This window comes from Myripristis murdjan, chromosome 4 (assembly GCF_902150065.1).
Source record: "Myripristis murdjan chromosome 4, fMyrMur1.1, whole genome shotgun sequence".
Classification (NCBI taxonomy): Eukaryota; Metazoa; Chordata; class Actinopteri; order Holocentriformes; family Holocentridae; genus Myripristis; species Myripristis murdjan.
Genome location: NC_043983.1, coordinates 7,843,200 through 7,857,498, shown reverse-complemented (window position 1 = coordinate 7,857,498; position 14,299 = coordinate 7,843,200). Strand labels below are relative to the sequence as shown.

General features: G+C 41.2%; 1 protein-coding gene across 2 annotated transcripts in view; it reads right to left on the bottom strand.

The window, feature by feature from the left end:
- Positions 1–1,084: 1,084 nt before the first annotated feature.
- Positions 1,085–14,299, bottom strand: part of atp13a3 (ATPase 13A3) — a 58,857-nt gene continuing 45,642 nt past the window's right edge. Inside the window, exons 21-34 of one of the 2 annotated variants that reach the window (XM_030049012.1) lie at positions 13,894–14,018; positions 10,504–10,664; positions 8,864–8,992; positions 8,610–8,689; positions 8,295–8,337; positions 8,075–8,184; positions 6,944–7,040; positions 6,730–6,802; positions 6,388–6,565; positions 5,785–5,939; positions 5,531–5,619; positions 4,787–4,867; positions 3,794–3,886; positions 1,085–2,242 (exon numbers count right to left, since the gene is read on the bottom strand). In XM_030049012.1, coding sequence (XP_029904872.1) covers positions 2,045–2,242; positions 3,794–3,886; positions 4,787–4,867; positions 5,531–5,619; positions 5,785–5,939; positions 6,388–6,565; positions 6,730–6,802; positions 6,944–7,040; positions 8,075–8,184; positions 8,295–8,337; positions 8,610–8,689; positions 8,864–8,992; positions 10,504–10,664; positions 13,894–14,018 — 1,612 coding nt within the window. In that variant the 3' untranslated portion in view covers positions 1,085–2,044. The remainder of the gene's footprint in view (positions 2,243–3,793; positions 3,887–4,786; positions 4,868–5,530; positions 5,620–5,784; positions 5,940–6,387; positions 6,566–6,729; positions 6,803–6,943; positions 7,041–8,074; positions 8,185–8,294; positions 8,338–8,609; positions 8,690–8,863; positions 8,993–10,503; positions 10,665–13,893; positions 14,019–14,299) is intronic. The other variant, XM_030049013.1, reaches the window with a different exon arrangement.

Below are 14,299 nucleotides of genomic sequence, written 5' to 3'. Positions count from 1 at the left end.
ACCTGCTGGTATACAGAAAAATAATAATGACACAAGTCATATTATTCTTCAAGGAAGCAGACATATTACACATTGTACCTTTTGAATTCCTTTGTTTTTTTTGTTTTTGTTTTTTTTTCCAACCCACAATTACTTGAACAGATTTGACAATTTGGTCAGTATTTAAAGGAAAAGTCCACTCTTGGATACTCTTACACTGTCAAATACCATCAATCTGTGATGTTTTGTGTGTTCAGGAGTTATTTTTTGATCAATGGCTGTAATTTACCTTATTCTCGTAGACACTTTCCCTTACCTTCCCCTGCCTAATCTACTCATCTGCATACCTCTGGACAATCCTCACAGAGTTTGCCTGAACTTGATGAGAACACACATAAGTTCTCATATGAACGCAAGATCAAGTTATTTCTGTTTAAGAAACTGAGACACATCCCTCACTCTAAATGGGCCGTGTCTTGTGGCTGCACTGCATTCTGGGTGAGGCTACTGTCAGTGGCCTTTGATATTCATATTGCTTCTACAATGAATTTCTCCCTGTATGACAGGTGAGCATTGCAGCAGAACACTAAGTGAGTGAGGCTTTGCCGCTTGATTCTGAGGGACTGAGAGCAAAACTTGAAACTTACCCTTGATTTTAGGCAACTAAAGGTTTACTGCAATCACAATACTGATGCTGTAGTTGAAATTTCTGGACGTGATGTCATGATGTCCATGTATAGAATAAGAACAATATGCCTTCAAATAATAACATGTATCCAGGAATGCAAGGTACATTGCCAGTAGCCGTTTTTTAACAGTGTTCAAGAGTTTCAGTGAGGATTTTTCCTGTAGTAGATATATGCCAATAGCAGCCAGGTAAGACAGTGTAACTGTCAAATAAGCAATATCACATTTTGGCTCAATATTATTTTTCACAATAACAAATATGTCAAATGACAGCAGAGCCACAATTCAGTGTATCATGCCTGTCAAGACTGAACAATATTTTTCTTTACTTTTACCAGGATTATTGCGTAATTTCCAAACTTCATCTGGCAATAAACCATCTCAATTTCCATAGCTCTCCAGACCCATGTAGGAACTCTTGTGATGTGTGTGTGTGTGTGTGTGTGTGTTAAATCAGTAATTGTGCACTCAGACTGCGAGCAACATGATCAACAGGTCACCAGAAGTCAATTCACTTCTTGTAAATTTGTAGGACAATGAAAACTTGTGGACAAACAACATGCTTATTGGCTGAGAAAAACTGACCACAGCCAAAATTTCTGCTGTCATTGGCCAACAAGAGTGAATCCAATGTGTGCGTGTCCTTCTTTGCCTACCAATGTGACTTTGTTCTAAGAATAACCGCTCTGCCAGACAAGTGCAAAATAGGCAAGAAGTGGATTACAGCTGTACAAAGCTTCCCAGATCTCTACGTCCTTTATTCTAAAGACTGCAGGAAGAGACATAGTGACGTTTGGAGAATCCATCATAGGGGTCAACAGTAATGCTAAATAGTGTTTGCTAGACAGCTGTGTTAACTTGTTAAAACAATGGGACATTATGACAGGCGATATCAGCGCAGCAAATATACATAAAAAATACATCATTTGCACATTCAAGACTTGGTAGCTGCCGACCACTAGATAGAATGTAATTGGAGCCTCTTGCCCTGCCCGCAGTCGTTACTGGAGCAACCATCAACCAAGTAGCTCGCAGTGTGAACGCCCTTTCAGAGTGGTGGCTGAGGGCTAGGTGGGTGCTCAGAATTATGGAAACTGAGTCAAGAAATGGGAGGAAACAGTAGGAGAAATCTCAGATATAAAAAACCTGTATCATCAAACTATATAGGTGGGTTTACCCATCCATTCATTACTCCATCCACCTTCAACCTCATCAGTCCTTCTTGTGTCACCGCCAGCTAACTCTTACCACCATGGTAACGTTGAACCTCTCTGTTCCTTTGCCTCTTCCAGTCATTCTTTATAGACAAACTGTCCAACTGTTCGTTTCTCTCAGAGTGGGTCATACAAGTACATGCTGGGGGAGGGGCGTGGGGTTGCTAGGAGTTGATCATGATCTGGTAGGCAGAGCAGTTGTCAGGGCAGGGCTTGGCTTCAGTAGTGGTGGTGGGCTTGGGCGGCCAGTCGGGGTCCACGCTGAGCTCCTGGGCCAGATGCATATAGCGAGCCTTAGGGGTCATTTTACGTCGGCAGCAAAGCCAGGACAGACACCTGTACCCCCACAGGTCAATGCCCCCCTGGAGATACCATGGTCACAAAAAATGATTAGAAAACGGGAGAAAGGTACCATGAAGTGGTGTTGCAGTGTTATGTTTTAGGTTCCTGAGCATTCCATGATGTTTAATTTGTTTCAGCACTTCAACTGTCAAGTGCACATCAGATTGGCATGCAAATGCAACAGCTACATGCAAAACACAAACCAGGGAGAACCATTTGCAGGACAGCATGCATACAGATTTATATTGTTTAAGTCCTAAGGTTTGCATGCATGCAAGTCATTCAAAATAAAATTCAGCATGATAATAAGCTTGAGGGGATTGGTGCTAGAAAGCTCACAGAGTGAACATATTCCCCAAAAATAAGCTCATGGTGTCAAAAATCAAACACACAAAGGAATTTGTAACATACCTTGACACTCAAAAATGACAAAAATCACACCTTTCATTTACACTGAATTGGGAAACTGCTCTCGATCTAGTCTGGTTACAGATACATACCTCATGGGAACCACTGACAGATTCTACTTTTAGCTAGGGGGCTAATAGGAAGCTAACAGACACATGCAGCAGGTAGAGCTTATTAAAGCTACTATGCTAGGGCTGGAGGGGCAGTAGAGGGTGATCAGATGGAGGGAGGAGAAGGTGTAAGAAGTGATCACGCTTCTAGAAGAATGCAAAGACAGATATCCAAGGCTTGGAAATGGTTTTTGGAATGATGAAATCAAAAAAATGAAACATAAAATGAAAAAAAGCAAAAAGGGAAGAACTAACCATGTATAGAAATGAAAATGTTGTGTAAAACTGTGATTCCAGTTAATAACGTTTTTCCCTCCAGTTGGCATGAATGTTTCAGCAATGTGCCAAGTGATGGACAATATACAAACACACAGACTTGTATCATATACAAACACACAGAACCTAGATTTATCTCTACCAGTTGAATTTTTTTTTTTTTTTCACTTAATCTAAACCTGTTTCTCACAATTTTTTAAACTTTTATCACAGGTTTACTGTACAAGTATGCAGTGTTTTAAAGCATGCCTCATAAAAAGCTGCATATATGGACAGCTGGGAGTTGAGGTTTTAAAGCTCAAGGGCAAAAAGTGGGTGGTTTATAGGGGAGGGAAGCTCATCTTTCATTCATTTAGATTTTTCCCAGCCAGGCTCAGATGAGAACCACTGACCTCTCAGTCATAATTTTCTGACCATGACTGTGATGAACAGTTACCATCTATAGCTCTCTCTTCAGCTTTCAGTTTTGGCGTAACCCTTCGGAAAAGAACGTTATTAACCCAAATCTACTCCTCAAAAACAGTTGAGAAGGTTTTCTTAAGGACGGGGCCTGAGAAAAGGAACTGGTTGGAGAGATAAATATTTTCAAGCCCTGGATAGAAAGCCCACCTGGGAGACATGAGCAGGAGAGGACATATCAGAGTGGCACTGAAGTCTGGCACATGCAAGGTCTTGGCAGGTGACATTAGAGAAAGAGGTGGGAACAGAGAAAGGGAGAACACCAGACAAGAGGAAAAAGACAAGGCAAGAGGAAGAGGGTGTCAGATTTTTCCCAACCTGTGGTGTCGGGGCGGCAGGGGTGGCGCCAAAGCTGCCCTGCTTGTCTCGGCTGAACACAAGCTTCCATAAGACGACGTCAAGGACGAAGGTCTATGGAATAGCGCAGTGGGCAGGGGAAAGAATTACAGAGAGGCTACTTTGATTTCACATAGCTTCTGCTGTGATGCTTTTTGTGCAAATATTTTTCTTCAATACTTTTTGTGTGAAGCCAGAAACTATGAAAAGTTTTTGATAATTATGTGTGGTAATTTCTCTGTTCCTTTTAAGTTGTGCATTAATCATGAGAGTTAAAAAAGGTGAAGAGTTAATCTAATAAAATAAAAGAAAAAAAATGAGAGTGAAGAGGGGCATGGTTATCATTGTCTCCACTAAAGAGTGGCACATCAAAGAAAGGAACGCTACAGAAACTTTTGATTGTGTGCAGATATATAGAGTGATGTTTTCATTCACTGGAAAGGTGAAGGAATTGGCGCTGGCAGCCTTGGATATAGCGCCATCTAGAGTGTCTGCTAAGCAGTGCATGTACACTAGGGAGACTAATAAGAGGAGGGTAGATGCATAGTGGTATTGCTCTACTGTGAGTGGCAAGCCAGCCTTCTGAATCATAGATGATTGATTCGTTGTCATTGGGTTTTCTGTAAAGAAACTCTCACCTGTCTATCCACAAGTTAGATGAGACATACATGTGCTGCTTCAAACATTCAAAATCTCCACATAGACTGTCCACCCCGAAATTTCTCGGTCACAAATATGTTTAACTTTTAACTTAATACACTCCATTATTCAAGACACCGTATTGCCTGAGGACAGGGACTTTGTCACTTTACAATATAAAGTGACAAAATTCTTCTAAGTACTTCTCACAATGAAAAACTGATCCTGCTATCCAGCTTGATGAGACACAGATGAGCACACTGCATGAGGAAACAAAAAAATTGAACATGAAAAAAAGACCTATTTCTGCTATGTGTGTATGTGTGTGTGTCTTACCTCCATCAGGACAGAGGCAGCAGCATTGACTAAAATGACGACTAAGAGTTTAAACCTCCATTCGAATGGCACATCAACAATCTGGATAGAAGAGGAAATACATTCCAATACACACAGTCATTATGCTGTTAACTGACTGTTAACAGCTATTCTAGGACATAACCCCTATCCAAGACCAATATGAACTGACAATTGAAAATAATAAGACATCACATCCATGTTTGTACCTCTGCCTCTGCTGCCTATTCAGTTACAATATGTACGTTTGGGTTTTCATTGATTTCACTGAAACGGCAATCAAGTCAGCTATTTTGCTTTCTTTTCATTGTTGTATCTTCTTCTCCATGCTGGCCCAGAAAAGCTACAGTGGAACCAGAACTTCAGTGAGAATGACACAAGATTTTCATGAAAATGTTGACCATTTGAGTATTTAAACAAAAGTTGCCTGTCGGTCTCACGTCAGAGTCAAATTTAATATCACATGTCCGTGAGGAATTGAAAAAAAAAACAAAAAACAAAAAAAACAAGAAAGAAACATAATTGGGACACTGAAGATTATGATTTATAGCAAGTAAACAGGCTTTAAAGATAAGACTTCATTTACTTTATTGGCCTTTATAACAATGAATACTCTACAGTCTTGAGATCTAATTAAATATTAAAATACGATCGAGAGCTGGGGAGTGATCAAACAAGTTACCATTTGAGGCTGAATTGAGTAAAGAAGAGCACTTGTCCTCTTACCTCGAGAAACTCATCAATGATGTGAACTGGGTGGAACATGATGAACAACAGGAATGCGTACAGGCTTATGGTAGAAAGCACAAAGGGCCCTGGGAAAAGCAACACACACAGACACACCCAGTCAAAAGTCACGCTTCCACAGGTTTGTAAAGTGCAAAAAATGGTTTCCTTTCCATGAAATATTTAGAATTGTAATTCTATGATTTATCCTATTTTAGAACAATTTTATTCCTGTCATGCAGCAAGTCTCTTACAGTTCTTGTAACTGGGCTGTCTGAAAGGTTTGCCCTTGGAGAAGACAATGGCAACAATGAGGTACTGGAAGGAGGAGACATAGAAGAGGCTGGTGTTCTCGTAGTTCTGGATATTGTGGTCGGAGTCATTTCCATAGGATGACAGGTTGCAGGGACTAAGCCAGGGCAGAAGGCAATTCAAGGACACAGATGTTAGAATTTTTAATCACAAGGCCATGATTCCTGTATGGTTATTTTAGATTACCATATTCCCTATTTGTAACTGTGGTCGTTATTTTTTGATCCTAAACAAACATTTTGACAGACAAGACTGATCCTCATCCACAAGGTCCAATAGAACATTTTACAACACGGCTGGTCACTGTATTTGAATTGGAGCAAAAATGTAAAAAAATTTAAGACCCTTGCACTTTGTTTTTTGATTACATCTGTTCAGCATAAATCACTGTATTTTATCACTGTGCTTTAAAAAGCACTTTGTTATCATATAAACACAAAAAAATCTACCTGGTTCAATGGCATTTTTCAACACCTTAAGAATTACAGCAATAGTGTGCATTTTTATTTGACTGCTGTGCATTTGTGCTGGTGGCAGGAACTCACTTGGTGTGCAGAGAACAGGACTTGTACCAGGACTGTTGTCGGACCCAGAGGAAGGCGATGGTCTGGAAGCCCAGGCAGATGAGGATCTGGGTCAGCACAGAGAACAGCAGAGGGCCCGAGATCAGGCCTGAGGGAGGGCAACGCGGCACCAGCTCCTTCCACGCTGGGTTCAGACTCACTGGAGAGGAGGGAGTGTGGGAGAAACATTGAGGAATGAGACAATGATGATGGGGTGAGAAGAAAAGGCAGGCAGAAAAGAAGGATGGGAATAGGAGAATGGAAAAGTAGCACCATGGTGACACGCTGTTCCAATCTAATCTTCACTACACCTCTTATACTTACTGGTGAAGACGATAAGGAGGATAATGGCAATGTCGATGAAGAGGAACTGGAAGTCCCCAAGGTTACTGAGGATCTAAAAACAACAAACAGCAGAGGGCAAAGTTCAGTCAGTGAGACATTCCTCTGACAAATGAAGTGATTTGAAAATTTGAATGTTGTGACTGGGTCTCTTATGAATCCCATAGCTACTAGTTGTGGAGGCAGCATTACATACAGAGTAGAGGAGAGTGACGCTGATGTACTGGATTATGCTGTAGAGAGCCATGAATTTGAACACACAGAAGGAGGTGATAAGAGCAGCACGGCCCTCCCTGCAGGCAAAGGCAAACCAACACTGTTATATAATCCAACAAGTCAACAAGTGACATGCATTTACTCTTGTCACGTAGATTACGAAACACATTGCATGCATAGTTTCATTGTATTGTATGTTTTCAAAGAGTTCACTTTTTAAACTTTTTCACAAATAATAGTTATCTCATTTTTAACAAACACGGTTCCGATCACAACATCAAAGTCTACACCGCTTATTAAGATTACTACAATTAAAACTAGTAACAGGGCTCTACAGTGCTATTGCAATGGTGAAAACAGACTCAAAATAATGGCATTTGATTGTTTTGCTTTTACTTCAATGGCAACAAATCCCTTTCCTGTCACACGTTGAAACAAAACTCATTGATTAATGCAGAGTTTGGGGAAGCTGGAGCCTTATTGCTGGTATTGAGGTAGCTAGCTGAGAGCTACACCTGATAATGAAAACCTTATAATGACCAAATGTATAAATATCGCTGCATTTACACATGGCATTCTTTTCTCTCTGCTGTCATGTCCTTTTTCTGAGTGGAAGAACAAAAACAAAACAAAAAAGCAACTTCACTGACACATAAACAAAGCTCTGCATCCACTTTTTGCTGTGACCTTGCTGCTGTGATCTTGAAATTTTTGAGTTTTCAAATTCTCTACTGTTAAAAAAAAAAAAAAAAAAAAAAAAAAAAAAACACCAGTGGCAGTGCTTTTTGGACTTCTTAAATCAGCCACTTTGTGAGCATTTAACAGCCTCATCCCACAGGATTCCACATAAATATACATGGTGGCAGCTGAGAAAAACACCATGAGTGACCATGACTTATGGTGGAATATCTTGCTCATAGACTTCCCACCACTGTAGCACTCCACATAATAAGTGAATCATCCACCCTGGTGTTTCTGAGGGAAACATTTTCATGAGTACCTTGAGGGTTCATTGTCTTGCCTGCACCATTTCCATTTCTTCTCTTTTTTTCCCATTTGTAGATGTAAAACTATTAGAAAACAAAACAGACTATTCCACTTAAGTCTGTACCTGATGAGGCTGGGGACACAGGAGATGTTGGGAGTCCGGGAGGTGAACGGAGAGGCTACAGAGGCCTCCAGCTCTGATAGAGAGATGCCACCATGAGCTCTCTTCAGAGCCTGGGAAGAAAAAGGAGATTTTATATGTATAGAGTGAGATGAATTAATATCAATCCCTTTCAACAGATTACTGTCATAGCAAAATCAATATTTAAAGCAGCCATACATACCCCACAGTCATTCGCTCCATCTCCACACATGCCCACATAGTAGCTGTGGGAAACGAAGAGCGATGACAACACATTCAAGGTTCTTCCATATTTTACTTCTTTCCATGCTTTGCCTGACCTCAGTTTTTTTTATATACACTGCACTTTTATCTCTTTTTTTTTGACTGATGATAGGCTAAACAGAATTTCTCAGAGGCAAGAAGCTCATAGTGTGGCTTGTCAGACTTGCCAGAATCAGTTCCATTTTTATCCAGAGCAAAACAAAACACCCTTTCTGCTAAAGAAGAGAGTAACACTTTGGACATTAATACTCACTCTACACCCTGCAATGCTTCAATGAGCTGCGTCTTCTGATCTGGAGCCATTCTGGCAAACACGGTTCCATGCAGCACCAGCTACAAGACAGACATAAGACAAACAACCGCACCAGCAGTAACATTAGGGATCATGGTGATATCCTTCCCCAAGTGTAGTACAATAGGTACTGCATTAAAATCTCGCCTCAATTTACAAGTAGTCTTATGGTGATTTCCGTCTTCAAACACTGAGTGGGGTAACGTATCTCGTACCTTCTGAAGCATGTCAGGGAAGTGCTCAGCGATGACGGCAAAGGTCTTGCCGTTCATGGCAAAGTGGTACTGCTCCTGAGTCTTGGGCTCGTCTATATGACACACATCCTGCAGGGTGATGGCCACTTCCTGTATGGAGCAGATTAAAGGACAGATTAGGGACAAACCAAAATAAGAGGTTTCTATGCAGCATCAGATTTATGCCAAACACCTTATGCCATTGTGAGTATACGCATTTCTTGTTAGAGGGGATAGTCTCAGTGGGAGTGTCAGTGGGAGTGTCATTCCTGTGGTTGTTTGTATCTTAAATGATAATCATTCAAATGAATTAAAAACAGGATGTTGCTGCACATTCAATGTAAGTAACACTAAAACATTACTATCATGACAATGACAAATTCATTCTTTTGTTGTAAATGTTTTTTTTTTCCCCAGGTGTTGAAAATTTAATTTGCATTGAGATCAAGACTGTGCACTGAATTTGTGAATGAGTGGCGAGACATGTGATCATGTAGACAACACTTAAACATCTACATAACAGAGAAGATATTCTTCTCTGTCCATATCCTGATATTTTTCCTTACCATGTGCGACTCAATTCAGCTCTGAAACTGACCCACAATTAAATTCATGCATCCCTCACAGCATTCATAAAACTGATTTGTTTAACACACAAATGCCCTAGCCCCCCTCACCATCGAGGGACTTTGTTTATGAGGACTTTGTGTGCTTTGCAATCTGGGCCAAAAATATTTGAGCACCCCCACTCGTTCAAATAGTAAGCACCTCAGGCACCTAAGGCATACACAAACATCTTGTGATCAAAGTGGATTATGCCAATGAGCCAGGGCAGAAATTTATATCAAAGTGGATATTTCTAAACCTTTATCAACACACAGTGTTTTTCTCCCAAATGTCTAAAAACTGTGGCAAGATCTAGCTGAACAAAGTTTATTTTTTCAATAAATCAGGCAGCATCTCATGTTAGCCAGTTTTGTAAATCCTCATTAACTATCTGGCCAATGTTGGCCAGTAGAGGGCACTCATTACCAGTCTGTGTGTGTGGGTGCACACTGTTCTGTATATGCCTGTTTCTCTTTTCCACCCTAAATCTTGGTAAATTTATATATGTGTGACAATGTGTATATGCTAAAGTGTATTTCTATCCCATCTTCGTTGTGTGTGTGCTGTTTCCATGTGTGTGAGCATTTTTTTCTTCTATGTGCAGGGCTTCTATGAGTATACTCACTGTCTATTGCTCACTGTTGTGTGTGTAAGTGCTCATACCTGCTTGTCTTTCCCAGTGAAGTGTGTGTCTGAGTATTCTCAAGTTTCAATGTGCACACTGGATTTAAACCTGCCATTTAACAGGTGTTTTTTTTTATTTTTTTTTTTAAATCTGATCCATAGAGCTGCCAAGCCACCTAACACTAAATTAGTCCAACTTCCAATGGCAAGGTTTAGTGTTGACACAAGGGCAGATGTGTCAGTGTTGTTCCATCCCTCCCTAACTGCATCTGTGTGTACGGGCATGAGAATATGAGAGTGCATGCAAGTGTTTGTTTCTCTTCCTTTATCTCCATAAGTGTGTTTTGGGTTTTGAGCGAGCCTGTGTGCTTGTGTTAGTGGCATCGCCTCACCTCCAGGCGGGGTGTCTTGCTGGGCTTGTCAGCATATCTCCAGGTGATCTTGGCGGCCATGCCGTCGCGGGGTGTCAGGGCGTCAGCGATGATCACCGTGTCCTGGGGAGGAATCATCCCACAGTCCCTGGCCACTGAGATGGCTGTCAGCATGTTGTCACCTGGATAGGGATACAGAGCAAGCACAGAGTTCCTGCACTCTCTTCTCTTCTCTTCTCATTTCAGTCTTCCAAATTCTGTTATATATTTACCCAGGAAAAGTTGACTGAGCGCCCTACTCTTTTCCAGGACCACACTGTTTCACATTTGTATAGTAACATATATTTTCACACCTGGGAGCTGACCAGTACAACCATGGTCTTCCTCTTGTGACAGCTAATTAAATCCAGTGGAGATACTGGGGAACAAGAGCCTTGGTCAAGGGCATACTGGATGTAATTGCAGAGGGATCAGAGAGTGTCATTTGTTTCGCTCGCCTCAAATTTTCCCATTTTGTTTGAAGGCTTAAACCAGCATGCTTCTGGTCACAAGCTTGAGTCTCAAAACTCAAAGCTATCCTGAAGAAGCCACCCCCTAAAATAACAATAGGGCCCTTCTCCCCGATAGGGGCTCGGGCCCTAATAATTAGGATAAAAAAGCTGAATTTGAGAGTAAGATTTTCAGTGATATTTTTAGCATCTACCTTCAACATTTCAACAAACAAATTTTTCCATAACACAAAAATATGACACCTTTTAATGTTTCCTTTCACTGGCTTGTTTCCTTTTGTAACCCTAAAAAGCAGGAAGTGCACATTTCTTTAACACATCATTTCCCAGTAAATGAGAATGAAGAAAATAAGCATGGGCAAATATGAATGAAACAGAATTTAAAATTGAATTTATCACATTAGTTGTGATTTTGGGAAGGAAAAGAGAGATAATTAGACAATGACCGAACAAAGATAATGAAGCAGTGTCTAGCTGAGGAGAGAAATTCACTCCTACTTTCAAAATTTCCTTATGTGCACTTTCTCACTTTGACTCATTCTCTCCCCCACAAAAGACACACACTTCAGCTTTACGACCTTGACAATCTCTCTAGTCCACCCCCTGCCAGCCCATATCAATATCAGGCAGGGAGCTTGTCTGCCTGTTGCTGATGGTAGGTAGATTGCCACGTTGGGGATTGGACACAGGAGCCTATTGTCCTGGAGCCTTAGATCACCTCAGGGTGACACTCTAAACCAGAAGGGTTTTGGGGTTGGGCAGAGCCAGAGAGCAGCTTGGCCACAACCCAAGGCTCTGCATGATGGCCCATGGATTAGAAAGAGAGCACCTGGCTCCGAGACAGCATCTAATTTCTCTTTATTACAGTTAGAGAGAGAGCGAGAGAGAGTGAGTCAGATGGGTAGGGGTTAAGAGGGTACAAAGAAATAATTAATATTTCAATCCTAGTGTCAAGAGAATACTGGGGGAACATTTGTTCCACAAAAGATAAAATGTGTTTCTATCAGATGGGAAGGTCAACAACGCTGAGTGAATAAACAGACTTCTAGAGCATCAGAGACAACGGTCTACTAGAAAAGAACCTGATAAGTCTAAGGCAAATCAGACCAGCTCTTGTATTGGCCACATTTCATGCTTTCATGTCTAGTTTTTCCTCCATGCTCTGCCAGCGCCCCACACAAGTGTTTTATTAAAAAAAAAAAAAAAAAAAAAAAAAAAAAGACCGACTTGAAATGGCTGCTTCACATGAGCAATATTTGCGTAACTAGTGCCCCTTTTCCACCAAAAAACACCTGGTGCTAGTTCGGAGCTGGTGCTAGAGCCAGTGCTTAACTGGTGCCAACAAAGAACCGGTTTGCTTTTCCACCGGCCAACAGCCAAGCGGAGCCAAGTCAGAGCCACGTCATTACGTCATCGTAAAACGTGATCACGTGGGTGTGCAAGACACTCACTTGGAATCCCAACAACAAACATGGACGACCCACCGTAGCGATGCGAATACTGCTCGTGTGTTTACAAGCCTACATTGCGGTCCAGAGGCGAAAAACGCAATTATTGCCGGCTACCCGTCGTATTCGTGGTCGGAACGAACGGTGAGTATGTTTAGCTTTACGTTCATAGCGATCGCTGCTCCCGTTTGAGTCTGTAAGTCCGCCCACCAATGACGCGGTGGGCCGCGTCATCGGTTCTTTCTCTGGCTCCTGTTTAGCCCCTGCTCGGAGTCGGTGCTTGCCTAGCACCAGTTAGGAACCAGTTTGGCACCAGTTTGGCCCCTGCTTGGGCGGTGGAAAACCAAAAAACTGGTGCTAAGTCAGGCACCGGCTCCGAACCAGCCCTGGTGGAAAAGGGGTATAAGAGATTTACTGAAAAAAAAGAAGTATTTTTTACATGGATAGATTATCAACTATGACACAAGTTTAATAAGTTCTACATTGCTATTTCCCAGTTGTATAAACAGCTGTTCAATTAATCTCTGACCAATCAGTGGTCTGCAATGTTTTCATGTCACCTTTTAGTATCGGCTCAGCTCACTTGAAATCGTGACGGAGGTGGTACTACAGGCACTATGCCCCACTTTTACCCAATAGAAAGCCAAAAAAAAGTGAGTCGGGCTGGTACCATGCAGTGGAATAAGGGCATAACAGAACAAAAGACAAACAGGAAGCAAATCCAAAACAAAAACAAAACCTTGCTTAGACTTTGGAGCCAGTTAAGCTAAGCAGCCTAGGGAATGTTATTAGCTGAGATTCCAAGAATAGCTGAGTGAATACAGGAGGACTTAAATCCTTGAGGCACCACAACAAAACACACAACACACACTTCTGCCCGGTGTTCCGGCAAGGGCAGAGAATGAGCCAAATATAGACAGAAAACTATGGCAGGAAGACTGTGTGTATGTATGCATGTGTGTGCATTTGCATACCTATGCGTACATGTGGACCTCTGCAGGCGCTCATTTTCTCATCAGTAATCATAACAAAACAGATGCTGTCTTAGTGGATCCATGTGCGTGTGTATATGTCTGTGGTCACCGTTTCTCATTAGTGGCTCAATATATCGGACACATACCTTTTTTTGAACATCAGACATCAACATGTCTTCCCTCTCCAGTATGAAAAAGGTTATTCTCTAGTACTTTATGTTACATTTTAAATTTTGTCTGACAGCTTCTCTCTCTCAGCCTCTCATCTTTTTTTTTTTTTATTTTGTATTTGTAGCATTCTTTGTTCATTTTGTATTCAAACATTTCACTGTAAAGGCATGTACCCTTGTAATAGCTTTCTTGTTTAATTTTTTTTGCAGTAATTTTCAGAATATAGGTTGAACCCTAGTAACAGTGTGGACGTTGCCTCAGTGGATATGTACGTATGAGTACATATTTGTACATATTTGTATTTCTCACCAGTAACCATGATGGTGCGGATGTTGGCTTCGTGGAGGTCCTGCAGCACCTTTGGTGTTTCTGGCTTTAGCTTGTTTTGCATGATTATCAGGCCCAAGAACTCCATGTTGGTCTCGATGTGATCCCTGACAGAAACACAGGGCAGATTCAGTCACGGTTACATTTTAGTCAGCCAGTGTTATTATCTAGAGCAACTTAGAATGAATACAGTGGCAGAATAAACTTAACATTATAGCATCAACATTACAAGCAACTAATGGTAAGGTTTAAAGCCACAGCAAAGAAATGTTTTTCCCCTTAGAATCAGTCTTAGTCATACTGGAATATAGACAAAAATTAAGATGGCAGAACAGTAAAACTAGAGGTCAAGTGATGATGGATTGCTTTGGCCAAATCTTTACTATGT